Source organism: Notolepis coatsorum (assembly GCF_963971535.1).
Source record: "Notolepis coatsorum genome assembly, chromosome: 2".
NCBI classification, from domain to species: Eukaryota; Metazoa; Chordata; class Actinopteri; order Aulopiformes; family Paralepididae; genus Notolepis; species Notolepis coatsorum.
Window position 1 is genome coordinate 137,897,850 of NC_140166.1, and position 23,909 is coordinate 137,921,758.

The following is a 23,909-nucleotide window of genomic DNA, read 5'->3' on the forward strand; positions in this document are numbered from 1 at the left end:
TAGATCTGTGTTGACAATCAATGAGTGTGCTCTCCCATCATCCCGGGGACTGATGGACTGATTAGACACCAGCTGAGTGTGTGTATATCAAGAGCAACCTTTCACAAAATAAAATGGTTGCAATAAAATTAGACCTGAATATAAAAATATGAGAAAAATAACCAGTGTAAACAATATAATTAACTCTGAATATAAAAATATGAGAAAAGAACTGCTGCGTTGCCCGGGAACCAAACACAACCAAGCGACTGGCTGGGATTGAACCGTTGTGAAACAGCGACCAGGAGGAGGCGGATCTTACCACTGTGGGGAGGGCGGGGCTTACCTTGAGGTACTGTGGGAGGGCGGGGCTTACCTTGAGGTACTGTGGGGAGGGCAGGGCTTAACTTGAGGTACTGTGGGGAGGGCGGTGCTTACCTTGATGTACCGTGGGGAGGGCGGGGCTTAACTTGAGGTACTGTGGGGAGGGCGGGGCTTACCTTGAGGTACTGGGGGAAGGGCGGGGCTTACCTCGAGGTACTGGGGGGAGGGCGGGGCTTACCTTGAGGTACTGCGGGGAGGGCGGGGCACAGACACAGCTGTTCATGATGTAGGTGCGACAGTTGAGCTCTGGGCCGATCGTCTTCACGTTCACCTCCACCGGACTGTAGGCCCCTAGTCTCACGTTCTCCTGACTGCACACACACACACACATTCACAAAAAAACACATACACAATGCCCTACGTTTCATGAATAACACTTTGAGTATCACTGTCTACAACTGCCCTGCACTGTAATCTGTGATGGATCACGGTCTATGTGGGTTTGGTTTTAGTGTATTCCTGCATGCTTTGGATGTATTTAGTTTTTTCTCTGGTGAGCCGTCAATCACCAGACAACAGTTAATTGCCATGCGGCATGGCAGGTGTGTGGGCTTGATTGCCACCTGATTGGTGTCAGGTGTGCAGTGCCTTTAAGCTCTTTAGCCCGAGCGGTCCATCGGCGGACCGCAAATGACATCACGTCATAAATCAATCTCTCCAGACTGTATGACATTAACTCTTTAAATGCCATGCCTGGTTTTCCATTTTACCGCTTGAATGCCACCATCCGCGCCAATGTTAACGTTAATATCGCCTAATATATGTTTTAAATTATGGCTATGTGTCTAATCTGCCCATCGCATTATCAAAGACTATTTTCCAGACAGTGCTGTGAAGGCAGATTGTTTTTTTATCGCGTCGTTGCCGTTTCAGAGCAGTTAGAAAAGCCCCCGTTTTGATATAAAAAACAGCCCATTCTGGAGCATTCTATGAAAATCGTCTTTTAGTGGAATATTCCACAACGTTGATATTCGTCGGCCTTTTTATGAATCGTTTTCAAATAAACGCTAGATGATCAATATTATACGTGCACGCACGCACATTACGGCCGCGCGCGGATAATCGCCTCGTTGATTTCCTCTCGGAGTTTTACAATGAAAACGAAAGAAGACATTTCACAAAACAGCTTATAACTTCATCAAACTTACTCCGATTATCCTACCACTGATAACACAGAGTCCTTACCTGACATCAGATGGTATCCAACTGGTATATTCCAATTCCTGATCACCATTCGAAAAAATCGATAAGTGTATGGATCCAACGCGACACAGTAGATCTCTATGATCCGGGGGGATCTGAGGCTCCAGAATGAACTGTGGTAACCCCGGCTGGATCAGTGAACTGGAAAATGTGGAGTACCGGATTTTTTTCCCCATTCATTTTCATTGAGTCCATTCCAAAATCACTTATGTCATCTGGGAGACGACAGGGGGCGCTTTTTTCCACAGTGATCGTCGGCGCCCCTCGGCTATACTCGGGTAGGCTCGGGTGATGCAATAATTTTTCAGATCGCAAAAAAAAAAAAAAAAAAAAAAATCCGAGAAATCTCGTGAGTGGCTAGCAACCACCTATAAAAAAACACGAGAAATCTCGTGAGTGGCACTGAAAGAGTTAAGTAGCTTTTTTTTCCTCCAAATGCATCCAATAATAAAGACCCTAACCATGTCATAGTGTCGTAGTGTCATAGCAGTCATAGTGTATATTTTCAGCAATACGTTTGTTTACCAATAGGTTAAAGTGTTATTAGTGAGATTTTTGTTTATGGAATGTCTTAATAATTTAGCGAATATCCGCCATTGTGAATTAGCGGCACGTTGACAGTTGTAGTCATATGAGGAGAGGGCATCCAGAGCTCTCAACGAGCGTTGAAATTTTGAAAAACTACCTTTCCCAGCCGATTCCAGCTTCCTGCAAGCGAATTACTTTTTTTTTTTTTTATTTCACTTATTTCTCAGGATTCTCTATCACAAAACTGAATGTTATTGGCATAGATTGGAGCGCAGTTAGTGTGTCTACCTTCTGTGAACATTTAGCAACAATCCCCGTTGCAATCAGATCCAAAATGGCGGAGCCATATAGTCAAGTCAAGTCAAGTCAAGAGTTTTATTTGTCACGGCATACGGATATACAATGAAATGCGGGTGGTCTTGCCCGCAACGATGTGCAATTGGTACAACATATAACATATAATAGAATCCAATACAAAAAATTTGTGCAATAAAATTGTGCAATAACAGGTAGCAGGTAACAATAAATTTGTGCATATACATTATAAGAATGGAACTGTACATACAGTAGATTTCATTCATGGTTCTTCAGTGCACGCCTGGAGATACTAAATCCAAATTTAACTCTGCCATTTGAAAGAGGAGATTTGGCCCAATCCATAGCTGTGCAAGTTGGCTATAATAAGGTAATTTATACTTTATAGGCCTGGTATTCTATATTCTATAATAATACTTCAAATTGCATTAGTCCGGATGGCAGAATTCAGTACTGTATCTACAAAACATTATGTTTAATCATCTTCCCTTTATTCATTTACTTAGATTTTGTGTACACATGATCTCAAGAAGGTGCTGAACAAGCTCAGTCATAATTTATATTATCCTTTGTTTCATCACAATTTACTCATGCGTAGTAACAGACACAATATTTCTGACACTGGGAATACATTCCATGAGATCCCTAGATGTCCCTAGATACCAATAACATGCAAATGGACCTTGTAGAAGTGGAGCAATCTTCCATTTACTTAGGTATGTATTTTTAGGTGGGTTTTCAGAAAATAGGGCTCCAGGCTTATCAGGTTAAGTAGGCTTGGTTTCCTGTGTTCAGACCCTTGTTCATTTAATTTACCCTCATTAGTAGAGGAGCGTCCCAAGTTCATGTTTCTAGGTTTATTGGTTGTTTTCAACTGCTAGGTGGTTATTTTGGGGTATTTTCCCCATTTCTTTTATCAGAGTGTTCTATAGCTTTTATTTGTATTTATTTCAGTGTTCTTTTGTTTTTCCCCACCCTATCTCATCGCTCTGCAATTCCAGTGGTTACCCCCAGGGGCATAGCTGTAGATTCTGGGCTCCATGAAAGAATACATTTGTGGGCCCCCAATCCATGCGAGAAAATAAAATTTGGGCCATTTATTTATTGATGAAAACGCATAATATGGTTTTTACCTATACATTCGGATCAGCAGTTCAGCACCTGAACTGTTGGTGGGTGAGCCTAGTAAAGGATGTCGCATTGCGTTAATCTTCAATGAATGGACCAATGCAATAGTCTACCAAAGAACCTTGAGTCGCACTAGGCTGGGAACAACCCTGGGTCAAGTGATAGTAAACTGGACTGGACGGACAACATCGAGGCCCTCTACAGGAAGGGACAGAGCAGACTTTTCTTCCTGAGAGGGCTCAGGTCTTTTAATGTCTGCAGCAAACTGCTCCAGATGTTCTACCAGTCTGTGGTTGCTGGTGCCCTCTTCTTCGCTGTGGTATACAGACAAAATAAACAAACTGGTCAAAAAAGCAAGCTCTGTGGTGGGAGCGGACCTGGACAGTCTGGAGGTGGTGGGGGAGGACGAGGAAGAAGCTGTATGCTATCCTTGAGAACCCCTGCCACCCCCTCCATGATGAGCTGACCGCAATGCGGTCCACGTTTAGCCACAGACTTACCCCCCCCCCCGACATACCACAAAACGCTTCGGGCAGTCCTTTGTGCCGGTGGCAATCAGGCTCCACAACCAGGCAGGGTCAGGACGGGGCTAACTGCTGTGGACTGGAGGAGCTGGGTTGTGGACTGTAACCAATTAATTTAATTATTTAACATCATGATTGGACTTGTTTCTTTTTCTTTTCACCACTTTTAGCTCTTTTTATCCCTATGTATTTGTCCATCTTGTTTTTAACACATACTAATAAGTGTATGTTATGTATTAACTGTTTCCACTAACTGTTTTTACTGTTTTTAAATTGCTGTTATGCTGTAATGGACATCTGAATCTCCCCTCGGGGATAAATAAAGGTTTTCAATTAAATCCAATAGCAGATCTTCTACCTCAGACACCACTACAGGTGGCTCAGTATCTGTGGAATCCTGTGTCGGAGCCTCACTTTGTACCTGACATTGACTGTCCATAGCTGCTTCCTCCTCATCTGTGCTGCTTTCATGGTCCTCAACTTCTTCTTGTACTGGTACTTCTGCCTCTTCACCTCTGCTCTCCTCGTTGGCTGCCTTGCTCGAGGGCCCTGGCTCTAGAGTATCCATAGTGTACATAATTTATAAAAATGCCCTATAATAGTAATAACACAGTACAGCTCGAGCTATCTCTTAATTGTTATAATAATAATAATAATAATTTGTATAGATCTTTTCCAATTGCTCAAATCTAGCTATAGCTACTGTAACTAACAACCTCAATTTAATGTGCCAGTGGTCAATGGTATTGCAATTAATGGAAGAACTAGAGTAACTAAATGTGAATATTACCTAAAGTTGTATTCAATGCATGTTAAGCATATTTAAAATCTGTTTGTTAACCCCAAGCCCTGCTGCTTACCTCCCTCTCCTTCAACCGGGAGCTGGCCTGGGGGAAGGGGTACTGATCCTAAAGTCGCATCTGTGCATTAGAGCAGATGTGATTATCATGTAACATTATACAGGTTAGGTTAGCTAGCCATAGCAAAAGGGCATAGCTGCTGGATACAAATTCACTGGGCTCATCTACACTCATCTAATTTTTTATAGCAACAGGTAGCTAATGTCAGCCACAAAATGTTGGCCAAGCTGTTATGGGCTTCAAAACAAGTTCTGTGAATAAATACCTTTCTTGTGAAAATACTTGGTGACTAGCTGTCGACCTCTGGCTCTTTTATTATTTTCCTCTTGCTGATGTTTTTTCTTTCGTTTCTGATCTCCTGATTCATGAGCTGTGAAGGACATTTTCCTGTCAGTCTGCTCTGTTCAAGCTGCGCGCTGCTGTGTATGGACTGAACCATGCAATGAAAAAAGGGAGGGGTGCTCATTCTGTCAAACAGAGTAACAAGCACCGTCCTGTTTGTTTCCTTTGTGACGTTTTTTTCTAATACAGGCAATTATACTTTTGAGTCAACTACATTAACTTACTTTAGGATAATAATAAAACCATATTAATAAAAAGATAATAATAGTGTGCTCTGGGCCCCCCCCCCCAGTGCTGGGCCCTTGGAATCATCCTAACCTACCCCCCCCCCAGCTACGCCCCTGGTTAAGATTCTCCTCTTTTGTGTGTGGCTGTGTGTGTCCTACACCCCCCCCCCCCAATCCTGACAGTAATCATAATAATCATAACTACCTACCTCACACTACACTGCCCTGCAGAAGCTAACCGCAGTAACTACAATTATTTTCTAAATTGAGTTGTAAGTGAAATCAAACTTCTCAATGTGTTTTATCTTATGACAATGTTTCAGAGTTCAATCTCGCTGTTTTAGAGAAAAGGGGTATCGGTTGATATCGGTATCGTAAAATTAAGAGTTGGACAATATCGGTATATCGGATATTGGTAAAAGAAAAAAGCCAATATCGAACATCCCTAGTTACGGTCCTTTGAATAAAAGTGTCCGCCGAGCGGGGCATATGGAATGAAATGGACCCAACGCCACCCTTCCCTCTACCTGTCGAGAGACTCCAAGTCTGACAGGTTCACCCTCCAGACCACGCCCCACACCTGGTCCCCCAGGCTGTGATCGATGGTGGCCACGCCCCCATGCCAGCGGTCACTGGCCAGACCCTTGTAGTTCCCAAACAGCAGCTTGTAGTCCTGGGGGGGGGAGAGAGAGAGAGAGAGAGAGAGAGAGAGAGAGAGAGAGAGAGAGAGAGAGAGAGAGAGAGAGAGAGAGAGAGAGAGAGAGAGAGAGCGAGAGAGAGAAATAAAGAGAGCATCAGAGATAGAAAAAGAGAGAGAGCATCAGAGAGAGAGAGAGCATCAGCGAGAGAGAGTGAGGGAGAGAGAGGGAGAGAGCATCAGAGAGAGAGAGAGAAAGAGAGAGAGAGAAAGAGAGAGAGAAATAGAGAGAGCATTAGAGAGAGAGAGTGAGGGAGAGAGAGGGAGAGAGCATCAGGGCCCTTTCTCACTCACCCTATTCGTTTTTATTTCGTTCCGTTCTGCCCGTTCCGAGATCTGATGCGAACTCCCCCCCCCCCCTCTCCCCCCTCTAGTTTGTGTACACACTTCAGTCTGGGTGCGCTCTGGGTTTTGTTTACGGTTTGCGTTTTGAGCTTGTAAGCTTGCCGTAGTCGATGATGTCACGCTCGAAATGTAAATACAGGAAGTGTTAACACGGAGACTGGAGAATGGATTCTGATATATAGAAACAAATAACTAATAAATATGAAGTTATATTTGAACCTCTGTTGTCAAGCCTTGTCAATATAACCCACCCCCCTTTTCTCACGAATGGAACTCTGTCCGCTTTTGATCGTTTTGCAGGGTTAACAATAACGCTAAGCTAACGGCTAACGCTAGTTAGCTTAACGTTAGGTTATGGCTATAACCAAGTTCTGTTAGTTAGGGGTGACGCTTGGCATCACCTACTGCACTCCCTCGCGTACGTGCACGCGCACTGAATAACATTCCACAAATATACCTTTAATACCAGTATTAGTCTGACCACACCCCTCATCAGCTTACCTTCATAAGCAGGTGTGTGGTCACCTGCTCTCCTCCTTCCCAAGCTTTCACCACAAGGTGAGGTCAAGGGCTGCAGCGGCCGTCTGATGCCAAGCGTCACCCCTAACTAACAGAACTTGGTTATAGCCATAACCTAACGTTCTGTTTCGTTAAGGGGCTCTGCTTGGCATCACCTACTGCACAAGGGAGGCCAAGCGGAGCCGCTGGCTGACAAATACACCCCGCTGACAGCCCCCCACAACCATCAGAACAGGGAGGGCCGAGCCCCCCCGACCCCCCCTAATGGAGGGCATCCCCCCTATTAGGGGGTTCACGGGAGGGCGACGGACCCGACCGTGCGAAGAGGCACTCAAGCAACCCAACGCACAGGGTGAGCAGACCGTGGCTTGACCCCACGACTACACCCACGCACAACCCGCATGCCACCCGGGAACGAACGTAGGAACAACCTCGTCACTGCCCCCAGAATCACGGGGTCAAGGGCAAACCCAACCCCGTGGCAAGGCCGTAGCAGCGGAGCGCGAAGGAAGACCCAGACCCACCAAAGGACTGGACTCCCTGGAATGGGGGCCCGGAGAAGGCCATGATGCCAGCATCAAGACCCCACCAGGGGGGCACCTAGTGACCCCGCCCCCCACATCGCCAGCGTATTCGGACAAAGGCCCCTCAGCCGAGCGGGCCCTGTCCTCCCCAACAGCACACCGCCTGGAACACAGGCCCTGCAACAGGCAGACAGCATGGTCATAACACACAAGAGTTAACCAACGGAAGCAGGCAGTGCACCGGGGAAAAAGACCAGGCAACAGGCTGTCAACCCAAGCCTGGAAAACTGCGGACGAGGCAGGCGCCAGAAAGGACAGCTGAAAACAGCCGCCCCGGCGGAAGGGGCGTATGCTGGCGTTGTCGCATAACCAAGCTCTTAAACAGCACGTCAGAAGTGGGATCCATAGACCACTCGGCCCCTGACAGCTGCCCACAGAAAAAGCCCATACGATCGGCAGACGTCATGAACGTGCAGGGGCACCCTCAACCGGAGAACCGGGAGTTGACACTGCAGCAACACACCAGAGAAACCAACCACCCAGGCATCACCCCATGCAACGGTTGGTCCCATAACCCCTCAGGAAAGAAACCCCAAAACACACCTGCGGCACCGCCGCAGCCCGCGTTCCGGTTCCCAACAGGGCTATCCCGGGCCTACGGGTCAACGAGCATCACCCCGGACCGGGCCCGGCGATACGGGGAGCACAGGGTCCCCCGAGGAGGTTAACCCACCCAACAGGCCCCTCAGCGCCAAAACGCAAGAGAAGAGCGTAAAAATGGAAGACCAGCCCCAGCACCCCGCACTCGGTATTCCCAGGAGGTCACCCAACCAAGTACCAACCAAGACCAACCCGTACAGCGGCCGAGATCCGACGAGATCGGGCGCGTACAGGTCGGCACGGCCGTAAACCATTACGACAGTGCAGAATACAACGCACCCAGCAAGGGTCCCATAACGCTCAACCCTGTGACACCCGGATCGACCTAGCATTTTTCCCCCTGAAAAAAACCCAAGTCCCTCAGGGTACCAGAACAGCAGATCTGCATCCCCAGCGGACAACGGGTGCAACTGATCTGGACCAGCGCGACCAGAACCAGTCCCGTGCCCTAACCACGCCGACCTGCCAACCCCAGGAGAAGGGGCAGATATGCGTGTTTGATCCCAACACAAAAAAGAAGGCGCCACCCAGACGTGACGGTATGAACCGCGTCCGGTGGCCCACCCCTAGGGTGTGAGACCCTTCCCCATATGTCCAGACCCATTCCGTCATCATCCCCTGACATCAACGGGAACCCATCGACAACACACAGGATGTCGGAAGAGGAAAAACCCCCATCCCAATTGCTCCATAAAAACGCTGTTTCACCCAAGCAAACAAGGCGCGCTAGTCAGCCAATGGCCCAAAAGCACATCCTGAGCCAGCACTATGTGTGCGTTTGGACATACCCACATCAACAATAGGCCGTTTAGACCACCATATTGAATCCCCAAGACGCCCAGGGAAACGACAAGAGGGGCGAGATGCAATCAACTCCATGAATGAATGAATGAAAAAATTTACCCAACAGACTGCAGTACAGGAATACACACAATAGGATAAGGGGAGGCAGACCTGAGAAAGACGTTAGTCTTGTTTCCATCAGGGACGCTCATTTCCAATCCATCAAGACACATTCAACTCTTAAAAAAAAAACTCTTATAAAAATAAAGAAAAGGCATCACCCGTATGACCCAACTGCACAGCTGGGAGTAAAAACCCTGTTTATCACATGATTTTAATCCAGTCACTCCTTTTAATCAGAGTGTAAGACCAGACCCTCCCAGAAACACCTTCCCACATGAGACTACGGTCAAGAAAAAAGATATGTAAACTGTGAGACACGTGACCAATAGACTCAAGTTTGACACATAAACCGGGCGCAGCAGGCCTGTAAGCCCTGCGCCCAACCTCGACATCTTTAAGACACCAGCTCATGGAAGGTGTCGCCATAGCAACAACGCTACAACGGGCGGGGAAAACCCACCGGATCCTGTCATAACAGGAGTCGGTAGAATACCCCTCCCCCCCCCCCCCCCCCCCCCCCCCTGTCAAGCACTGGCTTGGCCCTGACTGGCTCAGCAGAAAAGATCAAAAATCCCCTAAACCAATCAAGTGGGAAAAAGGAGGGGTTTATCCGACACCCCCTCCCGAAAACACACCCTTTATCCCTACACACAGAAACACAACCGTAGCCATCTTGAAAAACCTCCGGTAGAAAGCAATGCATAGCAAAAGCTAATACAATGCCTGCTACCCACAAAAAGTGTAAAAAGGTTTTACAACAAAACAGAAGTTGCCTGTGCGTGAATCCTATACCCGTTGCCTGATGTCATACATAGGAAAAACGCCGAACGAGAGTAACGGCTAGGCCGTGAAAAAGTATGCGTACGAGCATTACTGCAACTAACAACACAGCATTGTGAAAACACATATACTTAGTTAAAGCAATGGAATAACACCAGTTCGACCTAGTGGAGTGCATGTGGAGCATCAAGCTAAATAGAACCTATTACCGAGTGTAAGTTGCAGACCTTGCTTAACCTCGTAACACAACACAACTCACCCCCCAACGTAAACAGGGTAGATCCATATATACACAACCCCACCATATGATTTGTTTGAAGAAACACACAGTTTGTTCGGCCAAAACACAGTCCCCCTTATGTCGGGGAACCTTTTTTTATTAAATACTTAATAAAGGTTAAGGCACAAAATCATAGAGGGGCCGGGAAGGGTGTAGGAGAGGGGATACAGAGGGGAAAAAGTCACTCCTAACGGCGTCTGCCACCTCGCGCCGCTCGAGTCTTGCCACCCCGGGGAGCCCCGGAGGGACGGTAGGTTACAGTCTGCTGGACACGACGTTCCCTACCGTCTCCTCCGGTCTGGGATGGGCCGGCGGTGGCCGAAGCGCCGTTTCGTCCCCTGGCCCTCTTGGCAGGGCCAGCAGCGGCGGCGGAGGCAGTGGTAGCGGCGACGGAGACAGCTCGACGTCGCGGAAGCCTTCTGCCCCCACCGGCAAGGACGGGAGGCGGAAAATGGGGTTGGAGGATGGATCTCTCCTCTGCCATCTCTCTGCATGTTGAGGTCATCAATTGCAGGGCCTTCCCGAACAGGCCAGCGTCGGAGAGGGCGGCCGTCAGAAGAGGGGCTCTCTTCTTCTCTGGCACACGGGCCTGCTCCAGCCAAAGGTGACGCTGGCCCAGGGTGGCCAGGGCGCGCACTTTCCCCATGGCTATGGCCAGCACCTGGGAAAGGTGCAGGACAGCTCCCGCAGCCTGGGTGATCTGATCGCATTTTACCTCGTTCAGATCCGTGCCGCCCGTCATTATCCCCGATACAAATCTAGCCAGGTGGGCGATGTTAGACGCCGCAGCCAGCGATTGTGTACCAGCGATGAATGACTGGTCACCCCAATAAGCCAATCGCCTAGCCGACTTCCCCTGGAGGACCGGCTTGCATAGGGGTTCCCACACCATATCCGGACAGAGGAGCGCGGCCATCGGATTGTCAAGCCGAGGCACGCCCTCCCCCATACCTTTGACTAACCCCGACACCCGCGTAACTGGTACGTAGGCGGGAGTTAGTCCCATGATGTTGGACACCGCCTGACCCCGACGAACATAGGCCCCCATCGATGGGAAAAATGGGTAGACAACGTCCACCCCTCTCACTGGGGGACGCTGCCAGGGATGGCCTATGAGGTCATCAGGGACAGGTGCAGGCAATGGCAGCGGCAGCGGCACACCGTTTGCGGTGGCGGCTACCGCCATGAGCTCGGGAAACAAGGCCCGCAGTTCCCCCTGCGAACCTTCCTCCACCGACCCCGCATCCCTCGCATACAGCAGGCTGCGACTGGTCAAGGAGCCACAATCCGATGCGGCCGACAGTAGGGCATCCTGCTGATGAGGCCAAGGTGGTTCCTCGACATCCTCAAACAAGGCGCCCCATGGAGCCATTTCTCCCCCCTCCGGGGTCTCCGGAGGAGGGATACTCTCCTCCACGGGACCATCATACAAGAATCCGTCCGCCTCTTCCATGAAGTCCTCAGTTTCCATCAGAAATCCAGAGTCGGACGCATCCTCGCTGGTCTCCAGCAGCTCCCCACAACCCAGGCTGTTCGCGTCTGCACGCCACCATCTTGCGACGCGAGCGAGCAGACGCAAAAAGTTTGCGTCGCAAATCCTCCGGCTCTAAAACAATCCCCCGTTCATCAACGGGCGATTCCCCAGAACCAGAGGAACCAGAGTCGAGATCAGGCCATCGCCGGAGCGACGGCACCGAACCCTCGGCTCGTCGGTGAGGAAAACTATCCACCGGCAGTCTCCCGGGCTGGGTCGGCAACCACGAGAGTGGCAACAGCCCAGCACCGAAGCGCACGACGGAGGCGGGAATGGAGAACCGGTGGTGAAGAGTAGGTCTAGCGGGTCTACTCTCCGCGGAATACATTATGACCCAAACCTTTTCTTATACAACAAGTGAGAGAAGAAAAGATTAAGCACAATGTAAACCAGTCACAACTCTTTTCAACTAACAACACGTCAAGTGGGGTACTACCGAGGCACTTCCTTGTGGTGAAAGCGACACCTGCTTATGAAGGTAAGCTGATGAGGGGTGTGGTCAGACTAATACTGGTATTAAAGGTATATTTGTGGAATGTTATTCAGTGCGCGTGCACGTACGCGAGGGAGTGCAGTAGGTGATGCCAAGCAGAGCCCCTTAACGAAACAGAACCTTTTACTAGTAACATTGCTCGCATCGATTATATTGAATGTCATTGATCTACTGGTCGACCGAAAATGTAAACAGGAATGTCTTAACACGACTGCGGACTCTGGATGCTGATATAAAATGAACAAATGGCCAATAAATATGAAGACTACACGACGAGGTAAATAGAATACAAGTGGCGAACGTTAACGCCGCCATTTTAGTGCTGGGAGATTTCAATAGCGCCAATCTGAGAAAGGTATTGCCTGACTTCTATCAGCATGTGACTTGCAACACCAGAGGCGGTAACATCCTAGATCACTGTTACACGCAATTTAAAGGTGGCTACAAGGCTCATTCTGATAGTGGCTTTGGTAAATCAGATCACGCGTCCATTTTTCTTTCACCAAAGTACAAACAGAGAATTAAAAGTACTCCCGTAGTCTCGCGAGAGGTGCAGAAATGGGATTTGACGTCAGAGGAGACGATCCGGTCAGTGTTTCACTACACAGACTGGAATGTGTTCCGCGACACAGATAACATTAATGTCTACACGGAGACAGTGCTGGACTATGTTTGTACTAGGGTGAAAGAAACAATCCCCACTACCAAAATGAAAGTTTACCCAAATCAAAAACCCTGGGTAGACAAATCCGTCCGTGAAGCTCTGAAAGAGCGCACCAAAGCATACAACGACGGCCTAGTGGCAGGCAACATGAATGACCACAAGGTGGCGCGATACAACGTAAGGAGGACAGTGTCAGAGGCCAAACGGCGCTACAGGGATAAAATTGAACTCCAGTTTGAACAAGCTGACTCTAGAGCTATGTGGCAGGGGCTCAAAACGATGACAGACTACAAAGGCGCCTCCCTCAAACTGAACAGTGACATCTCCTTAGCAAATGACCTCAATACCTTCTATGCGAGGTTTGATGCTGGTAATAACAACACCAGCTCACAAGCCTCGGCAATGGGGGGGGGGGGGGTCGGCTGCTGATGGAGGCGCAGTGTTCAGGGGTAACAGAGCATGAGGTGAGGCGGACCTTTAAAAAAGTGAATATCAGGAAGGCAGCAGGTCCGGACGGCATCCCCGGCCGCGTCCTAAAGTCTGTGCCGACCAACTGGCCCCAGTATTCACTGACATATTTAACCTGTCCTTAGAACAGGCTGTCATCCCCACCTGCCTGAAGAAGTCCACTATTATCCCTGTACCCAAAAAATCCAAGCCTGCTTGCCTCAACGACTACCGCCCTGTAGCTCTCACCTCCATAGCCATGAAGTGCTTTGAGAAGCTAGTAAAGGGCTACATCTGCTCCTCCCTCCCCATCAACATGGACCCCCTGCAATTTGCATACCGCCCCAACAGGTCCACGGAGGACGCCATATCCCATGTGCTGCACACAGCAGCATCACACCTGGACAAGAGGCAGGGGAACTATGTGAGAATGCTATTCATCGACTACAGCTCGGCATTCAATACCATAGTCCCCTCCATACTCATAGCCAAGCTCAGGGACCTGGGCTTGGGCTAGCCTATGACCTCTGCCAGTGGGTCTTGGACTTCCTGACTGGCAGACCCCAGGTGGTGAGAGCAGGCAACTGCACCTCCTCATCCATCACCCTCAACATAGGGGCCCCCCAGGGCTGTGTTCTGAGTCCCCTCCTCTACTCCCTGTACACACACGACTGTGTGGCTCAGCGGAGTAGCAATACAATCGTCAAATTTGCTGACGACACAGTGGTGGTGGGCCTGATCTCTGCCAACGACGAGAGGGCCTACCTGGAAGAGGTCAAGGTCCTGGCGGGATGGTGCCAGGAAAACAGCCTCTCCCTGAACGTCAGCAAAACAAAGGAGATGATTGTGGACTTCAGGAGGTCGGGGGTCAAGGACTACAGCCCCCTCAGCATCGACGGGGCACCGGTTGAGAGAGTCAACAGCTTCAAGTACCTCGGAGCCTACATATCCGAGGACTTGACATGGACCACACACATTGACAGTGTTGTGAAGAAGGCACGACAACGCCTCTACTTCCTCAGGCGCCTAAGGAAGTTCCAAGTCAGCCAGAAGATCCTTAAGAACTTCTACTCATGGTACAATAGAGAGCATCTTGACCGGCAACATCACCTCCTGGTTTGGGAATAGCACTGCACAAGACCGAAGCAGACTACAAAGAGTGACACGTTCAGCCGAACAATTGGAGGGGGGCTAGTCATTCAGCGGTCCAGGTTCAGCGCCCCCGGGGACGAATCAGCGGGGGGCGGGGACAGGGGGACAGCGTTCTCACTCAGACAGACACACCCTTTTCTGATGCGATCCGGGTCTGATTCGACACAGAGCAGTGAGTGAGAAAGGGCCCTCAGAGAGAGAGAGAGAAAGAGAGAGATAAATAGAGAGAGCATCAGAGAGAGAGAGGAAAGAGAGAGATAAATAGAGAGAGCATCAGAGAGAGAGAGTGAGGGAGAGAGAGCGTGAGAGAGAGAGCGAGAGCATCAGCGAGAGAGAGAGAGAGAGCGAGAGAGAGAGAGAGAGAGAGATACGAGAGGGGGGGAGAGAGAGGAGAGATCTGTAAAAGCATTCCCGGTAACTGGAGAAAGGTATTCCCGTAACCTATGTGTAACCGAGAATACCTTGAGGGTACCAGGAATACCATGCATAGGTATTCCTGGTTACCTAAATAGGTATTCCCGTTACCTGATATATGTGACCCCCCCCCCCCCTACATGTGCCCCCCCCCCCCCCCTACATGTGACCCCCCCCTACATGTGCCCCGCCCTACATGTGACCCCCCCCCCCCTCCCAGCTCCTGTATCTTGTCTCATCAGGGCAGAGAAAGTGCTGACGAGACAAAACAGAGCAAAGCTGATTGAGATCAAATGAAGATACACTGTGTTATCTCACACACACACATTCTGTACACACACACACATACTGTACACACACATACTGTACACACACATACTGTACACACATACTGTACACACACACATACTGTACACACACATACTGTACACACACATACTGTGCACACACATACTGTACACACATACTGTACACACATACTGTACGCATATACTGTACACACATACTGTACACACATACTGTACACACATACTGCACACATACATACTGTACACACATAATGTACACACATACTGTACACACATACTGTACACACATAATGTACACACATACTGTACACACACATACTGTACACACATACTGTACACACACATACTGTACACACATACTGTACACACACATGCTGTACACACATACTGTACACACACATACAGTACACACAAATATTGTACAAGCGCATACAGTGTACACCCACCCACACACATACAGTACACACACACACTAGGGGCATGGTGGTGTAACCCTAACTCCGGTGACCAGGAATACCTGTTTTTTCCCAAAATTCTGTTAAAATGACATCTTGGAATAACAAAACAACGATTGTGTGCAGACAATTGAAAATGTTGGGTTCCTTTCCACTTTCTTGAAGATAGAAAAAATTAAAATACTTGTTCTAGAAATGTATTTTTTGCACTTGTTTGTTAAGTTACTGGAAATACCCTTTCCCTTGTTTTTGCTCATTTTAACAGACAAAACACAACACATTCTAGTAATTCTGGTTTACATCTAACCCTTATTATTGCTGTTATGATTTCCAAAAATAAAATCTCACCAATCTTTAGTAAAATAGGAGATTTAAGTGTTTATCTGGAATTGTGAGGATAGGTATTCAATATGTGAAACGTAATTATCTCCTAAAATAATTGGCCACAAAAGACGAAACTCATTTTGGTTGTTCATTGGGGGTGCCAAGATCATGCCCAAAACATATCATGCATCTGCCATGAAAATTAAGCCTTTTTTGTTTGAATTTTGAAGGCCATGAACTATGTTGACTCATATCCTTCTACCCGGATTTTTCCTTCAGATTCAGCTAAATTTGAATTATCATGAGATAACTCGGGAAGAACTATGGTTATATGTTACATGATGATGATATCCCTACAAAACAACCAAAACATCATAATTCTCTCTTAAATTGGAGGAGATAAGTGAATTGGTATTCCCGGTAACTTAGGTCAACTTTAGAGGTCCGCCATCCCTCATTACATGATTTTTTTTTTTAAAGGTGAATTATTTGGCATCTATAACAATCATTCTTGACATGAGAAAAGATTGTAATGTTGTTCGTATAACGTCCTGGTTATATGGCTTAGAAATGGAGCAGGTTACCGGGAATACATGCATTACCCATATAGAGAGAGAGAGAGAGAGAGAGAGAGGAGAGAGAGAGAGATGAGAGAGAGAGAGAGAGAGAGAGAGAGAGAGAGAGAGAGAGAGAGAGAGAGAGAGAGAGAGAGAGAGAGAGAGAGAGAGAGAGAGAGAGAGAGAGAGAGAGGAGAGAGAGAGAGAGAGAGAGAGAGATCATGTCTGTGGGTGCGAGTGAGTGTTGTTTTTTTATTTAACCAGGCAGGTCAATGAAGAACAAATTATTATTTACAATGACAACCTGCTGAGAGGAAAACAGGTCCTCTGAAAGAGTAACAAGGAAAGGGGACAAACAAAATAAATGAATGGAAAAGACAGATGGTACAGTACATACATCACAGAGGTCAGGGAAATAAAGTCATATCAAACAAACGTCCAAATAAAATTACAAGGTATAGGTAATACATGAAGTAGAACAGACAGATTACAGTTAAAGGGCTGGGTGACAGTTGCAGGTGTTTGTGTAAACAACTCTGCGATAGAATCCTTAAAAGTCATCGTTCCAACTGCTGGGAGCAGCAAATTGGACGGAGGATTGACCAAAGGAGGTGTTTAAAACGGGGGAACATCTAGCAGGGATATGGTGTTTCAAGTTTCAAGTTTCTTTATTAGTTGTCATAAAAGATACAGAATACTTTTCTATGAAAAGCTTATTTCTGTTATGAGCTCCTGGGAGTGTGCTAGATAAAAATAGATAAAAAGTATAAAATAGAAAGTAAAAAGTACGTAAGCAAAAAAGTGTTCAGTCAATATACATATGTACATTGGTGAGCAGCTCTGATGTTGTGTAGGGAGTAGTAGAGGGACAACTTCAACAACAGGTGCATGAAATAAGGATCGGGATCATACCTTGAGCCTGGCCACGCTGTGTATCGCCGCGGAGGGGTTCCTGAGCTGGAGCCTCTCTTCAGCAGGTTGCTGCCATAGGCAAAGTACAGGAAGGTGTGGTTACTGTCCATCATGCTTCCGTCAATCCCTGCCAGGAGGAGGAGGAGGAGGAGGAGGAGGAGGAGGAGGAGGAGGAGGAGGACGGAGGAGGGGGACAGGGAGGGAGGAAGGAGAAGGAGGGAAAGGAGAGGAGAGGAGGGAGGAGTAAAGAGGAGGAGGGGGAAGAGGAGTAAAGGAGAGGAGGAAGAGGAGGAGGAGGGGGGAGAGGAGTAAAGGGGAGGAGGAGTAAAGGAGAGGAGGAGGAGGAGGATGAGGAGGGAGAGAACAGAGTGGAACCACTGTCAGCAGGGCTCGGAGGTGGAGGAGAGACGCAAGGCGAGAGATCAAGAGGTTCAGTGTCAGAAGGGAAATAGCGCGTCTCTCTCTTTTATACCACCGGCGCGCCTTTCACATGCTAATCCCCCCCCCCCCCCCTCCCCTGTGTGCGCTCACAATAGACCACTGCACTTCCGCGTTACATGGAGCTTGTGAGGGGAAGGGGATGAATGAATGTTGATTATAGTCCCACACAAGCTCCACAACGCACGGTCTGAGAGTTATGGGTTAAGCCAACAACACCAGCCATTCAACAGCGGCTGGAACTCTTTGTGCCTCGTTTACATCACAGATTGATTGATTGATTGATTGAAAACTTTATTAACAGATTGCAGAATGGGTACAGTACAGTACAGCTCAGTACATACAATTGTTAAGGGGATGCAGACCAGAGAAAGACTTTTGTCTTGTTTACATCAGGGTCCCCCATTTTCAATTCATCATAATATTATGACATACATGACATACAGATAGACAGTACTGCTACATCTATACATTTATGACATACCAGATTTGCAAATACAGTACTGTTTGTGATACAAAAAGAGTCCAGAAAAGACAGTATATACATTTGACGTAGAAACTGTACATTGGAGGAGGTTGGGTAGGTGGGGTGGGGTTGGGGGGGGGGACTGTACATTGGTGGTGGTTGGGTGGTGGGGTGGTGGGGGGGGGGGGGGGGGGTTGGGTAGGAGGGGTGGGTGGGGGACACTGTACAACTGTACAAGCAAAACTGTACATTGGAATATTGACAAAAAAACATACTTTGTCATTTACTGTACATTGGAGGGGGTTGGGTTGGGACATTTACAGGGGCCAGTTTCGAATTGCAGTCTCCCGTAGGTGTTCTTTGAGAGTGGTTTTGGAAGTGGGTAGTGATTCACATTCCTTTACAGCTTTAGGTAGGGCGTTCCACATTGATGTGGCATAATTGCGAAACGTGTTTAGTCCCTTGTTTGAGCAGAATCTGGGTTTAACATGATTTGTGGAGCTCCCTCTGGTGTTGTGATCGTGGTATTCACTGACCTTTGTGAAGTATTTTGACATGTACATGGGTACCATGGTCGTGTAGTGTATCTTGTAGACCAGGCCCATTGCAAGTTGCTGTACTCTGTCGTCTACTCTAAGCCATCCTAGGTTGTCAAAGTGGGCAGGGGTGAGGTGGGTTCTAGGAGTAAGGTCAAGCAGTAGTCTGACCAGTTTGTTTTGAGATGTTTGTAATTTTGTTTTTAGTGCCTTTGAGGTGCTTTGGTACCATGAGGTGCAAGCATAGTCGTAGTACCCTTGAATGAGTGCTCCTGCCAGAGTCTTCAGGGTATTCTTGTTTACCAGAGAGGAGATCCGGTACAAGAATCGAGTTCGATGGTTGACTTTTTTTATTACATTGGATGCCATTTTGTCACAGGAATGATTTGCCTCTAGGATGGAGCCCAGGTAGGTAATTTCATCTTTCCTTGTGACAATATTGTCACCCACTGTAACTGAGAAGCCGTCGGTCTTGCTGAGTTTGTTATTTGAACCGAAGAGAATGGACTCTGTTTTGCCCATGTGTAATGATAGTTTGTTATCAGCGAGCCATATGCAGATTTTGCCTAGTTCCGAGCTGCAGGTTTTTTCAACCTGTAACTTGTTCCTGTCAGAGACCAGCAGGGCTGAGTCGTCTGCAAACAGGAACAAGTTGCAGTCACAAGCTGACGACATGTAATTTGCATAAATTAGCAACATTAGCGGTCCTAGTATGCTTCCTTGTGGAACACCACAGTTCACTGTGAGGGGGGGGGGGGTAGGGTACCATTTACCTCCACCATCTGTTCTCTCCCCTCCAGGTAGGATTGCATCCAGCTCACTGATAGACTATCAAAACCAATTGCTTTTAGCTTGTCAATCAGAATGGTGTGATTGACAGTGTCGAAGGCCTTTTGTAGATCCAGCATGACCATGCCGCAGTATTTGCCCGCATCCACCTCTTGTTTGATGTGGTCGTTTAAATAGAGAAGGCATGTGTCAGTGGAGTGGGATGTTCTGAAGCCAGATTGGAATTCGTAGATTCGATTTTTTTCCGCAAGGTACTTTTCGACCTGTTCGTATACTCTTTTTTCCATGACTTTCGAGATGGAGGTAAGGATAGAAACAGGGCGGTAGTTGCCTGGGTCTAATTTGCTGTCCTTTTGTGCAGGGGTGTTACTCTCGCAATTGTGAAGTCCTTGGGGACGTGTCCCTGTTTTATGGAGAGGTTTATTATGTGTGTGATGACTGGGGTGATGGCGGCTGCTGAGTCTCTGAGGAATTTGGAGGGGATGTTGTCATGGCCAGTGGCATTGTTCGGTTGGAGGGCGCTCAGTTTTTTGAGTACCTCATCTGTTGTTACCATTTCCAGTTTGAAGTCGTCTTTGTGTTATGCTACTATGTGTTCTACCCCATAATGCCGTGAGTGGGAGGGTAGTTTGTTTACCAGTGTTGTGGCTATGTTTGTGAAGAAAATGTTTAAGTAATTGGCTACATCCATCTTGTCTGTGATGAGCGTGTTGTCCGTCTTTATGTTTATGTTTGAGAATCTGGTTCCCTCTAGTGGTCAAAGAACACCGTTGTCAGATAGGGTGCATAGAAGAACACAACTGTGGAACAGGGAATGTGTGTGTTGTGTGTGTGTGTGTGTGTGTGTGTGTGTGTGTGTGTGTGTGTGTGTGTGTGTGTGTGTGTGTGTGTGTGTGTGTGTGTGTGTGTGTGTGTGTGTGTGTGTGTGTGTGTGTGTGTGTGTGTGTGTGTGTGTGTGTGTGTGTGCGTGCGTGCGTGCGGCGTGCGTGTGTGTGTGTGTGCACTTACTGTAGTTATGAGAGAGGGTGGGACCTCTGAGTGGGACTCTGATGTGGCTCTGAATAGATTAGATTAAAATGTATTGTCATCATACAGCACAAGTACAGCACAACGTAAAGAAGTTTGGCATCCAACCAGAGTGCAAATGTAACAGTAAAGTGCAATAGTAATATACAATGTACAGGTGATTAAACTGGGTACAAAATATATAAATGAGTACTACTGAGTAACAGTGGTAATCAGATGTATGTACAGAGTTGTAGTAATATGTACAGTGATACAGGTATAAAGACACTATGGTAGTAAGCCATACTGGCCAGCAGCGTAACTAGTAAGAGTAGGTAAGGGATATGTACAGATATAGATATAGTTTGATTGATTGAAAACTTTATTAACAGATTGCAGAATGGGTACAATACAGCACAGCTCAATACAACAACTGCTAAGAGGATGAAGACCAGAAAAGACTTCCGTCTTGTTTACATAGGGGTCCTCTATTTTCAATTCATCAAAACATTTAGAGACCAGCATTGCCTTGGCTTGGGCTGATCGCTATACTAACTCGTTTGGCTGAGTTAGGGGGAGGGAAGCCGTGGGTGGGTCCTGGGCGTTGTGGACAGCGACCCCTACAGTTCGGTCGGGGCGCCTGCACAGCGAGGGTAGGATCTGGAGAGAGGTAGTGCGACCTTCCACACGTTACACTCTCCCGGTGAGAATCTGCGCTGCCAGGCTGGCTGCCGGCTGCCTGCACATGTGTGGGAGGAAAACATGTGACAGTCTCCGGCGTCCCGGACCAACAGTAGGGGGGGGTGCGTAACAACCAGGAAGGGGGTTGGGAATTGGCATAACGACTAACAGTGGGATGGGAGAAAAATCGGGAAAAAGGAGGGGGGAAAAAATTTAAAAAAAAAACATTTAGAGACATACAAATATACAGTACTATGTAAGAAAGAGAGAACATCATAAAAATTGAAAACAAAAAGGAGAAAAGAAATGTACATTAGAGGGGGCTGGGGTTGGGTGGAGTGGGATTTTGACATTTACCGGGGCCATTTTCGAATTGCAGCCACCCGTATGTGCTCTTTGAGAGCGGTTTTGAAGGGGGGGGGGTTCACATTCCTTTACGGCTGTTGGTAGGGCGTTCCACATTATTGTGGCATAGTTGCGAAACGAGTTGAATCCCTTCTTTGAGCCAAATCTGGGTTGAAAATGATTAATGGAACTCCCTCTAGTGTTATGGTCGTGGACTTCACTGACCTTTAGGAAGTATTTAGACAGGTACATGGGGTGTAGTGTATCTTGTAGACCAGGCCCATTGCAAGTTGCTGTACTCTGTCATCTACCCTAAGCCAGCGTAGGTTATCAAAATGGGCAGGGGTAAGGTGGGTTTTAGGAGTAAGACCAAGCAGTAGCCTGACCAGTTTGTTTTGGGATGTTTGGAGCCTTGTTTGTATGGCCTTTGAGGTGCTTTGTTACAATGAGGTGCATGCATAGTCGTAGAAACCTTGAATGAGTGCTCCTGTTAGAGTCTCAGTCTTCAAAGTATTCTTATTTACCAGAGAGGAGATCATATACAAAAATCTTGTTCGTTGGTTGACTTTTTTGATTACATTGGTTGCCATTTTGTCACAGGAAATATTTGCCTCTAGGATGGAACCCAGGTAGGTAATTTCATCTTTCATCGTAACAATATTGTCACCCACTGTAACTCAGAAGCCGTTGGCCTTGCTGAGTTTGTTATTTGATCCAAAGAGAATGGATATAGAGTTCAGAGCTGAGGGCTTTTTCAACCTGCAACTTATCCCTGTCAGAGACCAGCAGGGCAGAGTCATCCGCGAACAGGAACAAGTTGCAGTCACAAGCTGATGTCATGTCGTTTGCATAAATTAAGAACAGTAACGGTCCTAGTATGCTTCCTTGTGGAACACCACAGCTCAGGGGGGGGGGGGGGGCAGTGTTCTGTTCATCTCCACCATTATGTTCTCTCCCCTCCAGGAAGGATTGCATCCAGCTCACTGATGAACTATCAAAACCAATTGCTTTTAGCTTATCAATCAGAATGGAGTGGTTGAGGGTGTCAAAAGCCTTTTGGAGGACCAGCATGACCATGCCGCAGTATTTGCCCGTGTCCACCTCGTGTTTGATGTGGTCGTTTTGGGATTCACCAACCGTCTCAATAAAATATAATTTATATTATATTATAATATATGGTCTATATTCATGTCTTGCCCGAAAAGGTCTCAAATGGCCCTAAGAGAAAGCCCCTTTTGTCGTAAGTCCGTTGGTGAATGATGCCGCGTTCACGTTACGTGGGAAGAAGCGGAAGAACCAGCTTCCGACTGGGAAAAACCATTCACGTCAGCCTCCTAGTGGTAATTCCTACTAGGACATATGGGATTTTTTTATAGACCCCGATATCTCCCACTTCGCGTCACGAATTGCGGAAGTATGGATGTGGGCGTTTCATCGAGTCAACATGTGAAGGCTTCCTAGTTGTAGCAACGAGATGTCCTCTGGTTCTTCCGCTTCTTCCCACGTAACGTGAACGTGGCATGAGACCCAGGGTTATGGTTAGATTAAGATAATATAGTGGTTAGGTTTTTTTATTTGATTTGAAATCTTTATTTCGAACATGTACATACAAACAATATAAAACAAAAACAAATCATTGATCTCTAGCAAAAACTAAATAAATAAAAAACATAACTCAATTTACAAAGGAGTAGGAAGAACTTAGTATACACTTATTTAATCCTACCTCCTTTCCACTACTCAAATTAATGTACTAATTTAAAACATTACAAAACTAAATATATGCTAAACAAAAAAATGATATATGTAAAACATGAAAGAAATTAAATAAAATTTTAAATACCTGTGAATGTCAAATCCCTTCCTCATCCCTGCTGTACCTTGTGAAAATTATTTCTTTATAATTCAGTTTGAATCGTCTCATGTTTGGACATTGCTTTAGCACCACCTAGGATGGCTTAGAGTAGACGACAGAGTACAGCAACTTGCAATGGGCCTGGTCTACAAGATACACTACACCACTCAGGTACCCATGGCATGTACATGTCGAAATACTTCCCAAAGGTCAGTGAATACCACGACCACAACACCAGAGGGAGTTCCAAAAATCATGTTCAACCCAGATTCGGCACAAACAAGGGACTAAACACGTTTCGCAATTATGCCACATCAATGTGGAACGCCCTAC

General features: G+C 47.2%; 1 protein-coding gene across 1 annotated transcript in view; it reads right to left on the bottom strand.

Annotated features, from left to right (window-relative positions):
* The window catches only part of ggctb (gamma-glutamylcyclotransferase b), a gene marked incomplete at its 3' end in the record, with an annotated part of 41,827 nt that overhangs the window by 16,779 nt on the left and 1,139 nt on the right, over nucleotides 1-23,909 (bottom strand). Inside the window, 5 exon segments of the mRNA XM_084308319.1 lie at nucleotides 542-674; nucleotides 6,018-6,163; nucleotides 17,462-17,520; nucleotides 17,523-17,588; nucleotides 20,699-20,747. Of these exon segments, the coding sequence (XP_084164445.1) occupies nucleotides 542-674; nucleotides 6,018-6,163; nucleotides 17,462-17,520; nucleotides 17,523-17,574 (390 nt within the window). The 5' untranslated portion in view covers nucleotides 17,575-17,588; nucleotides 20,699-20,747.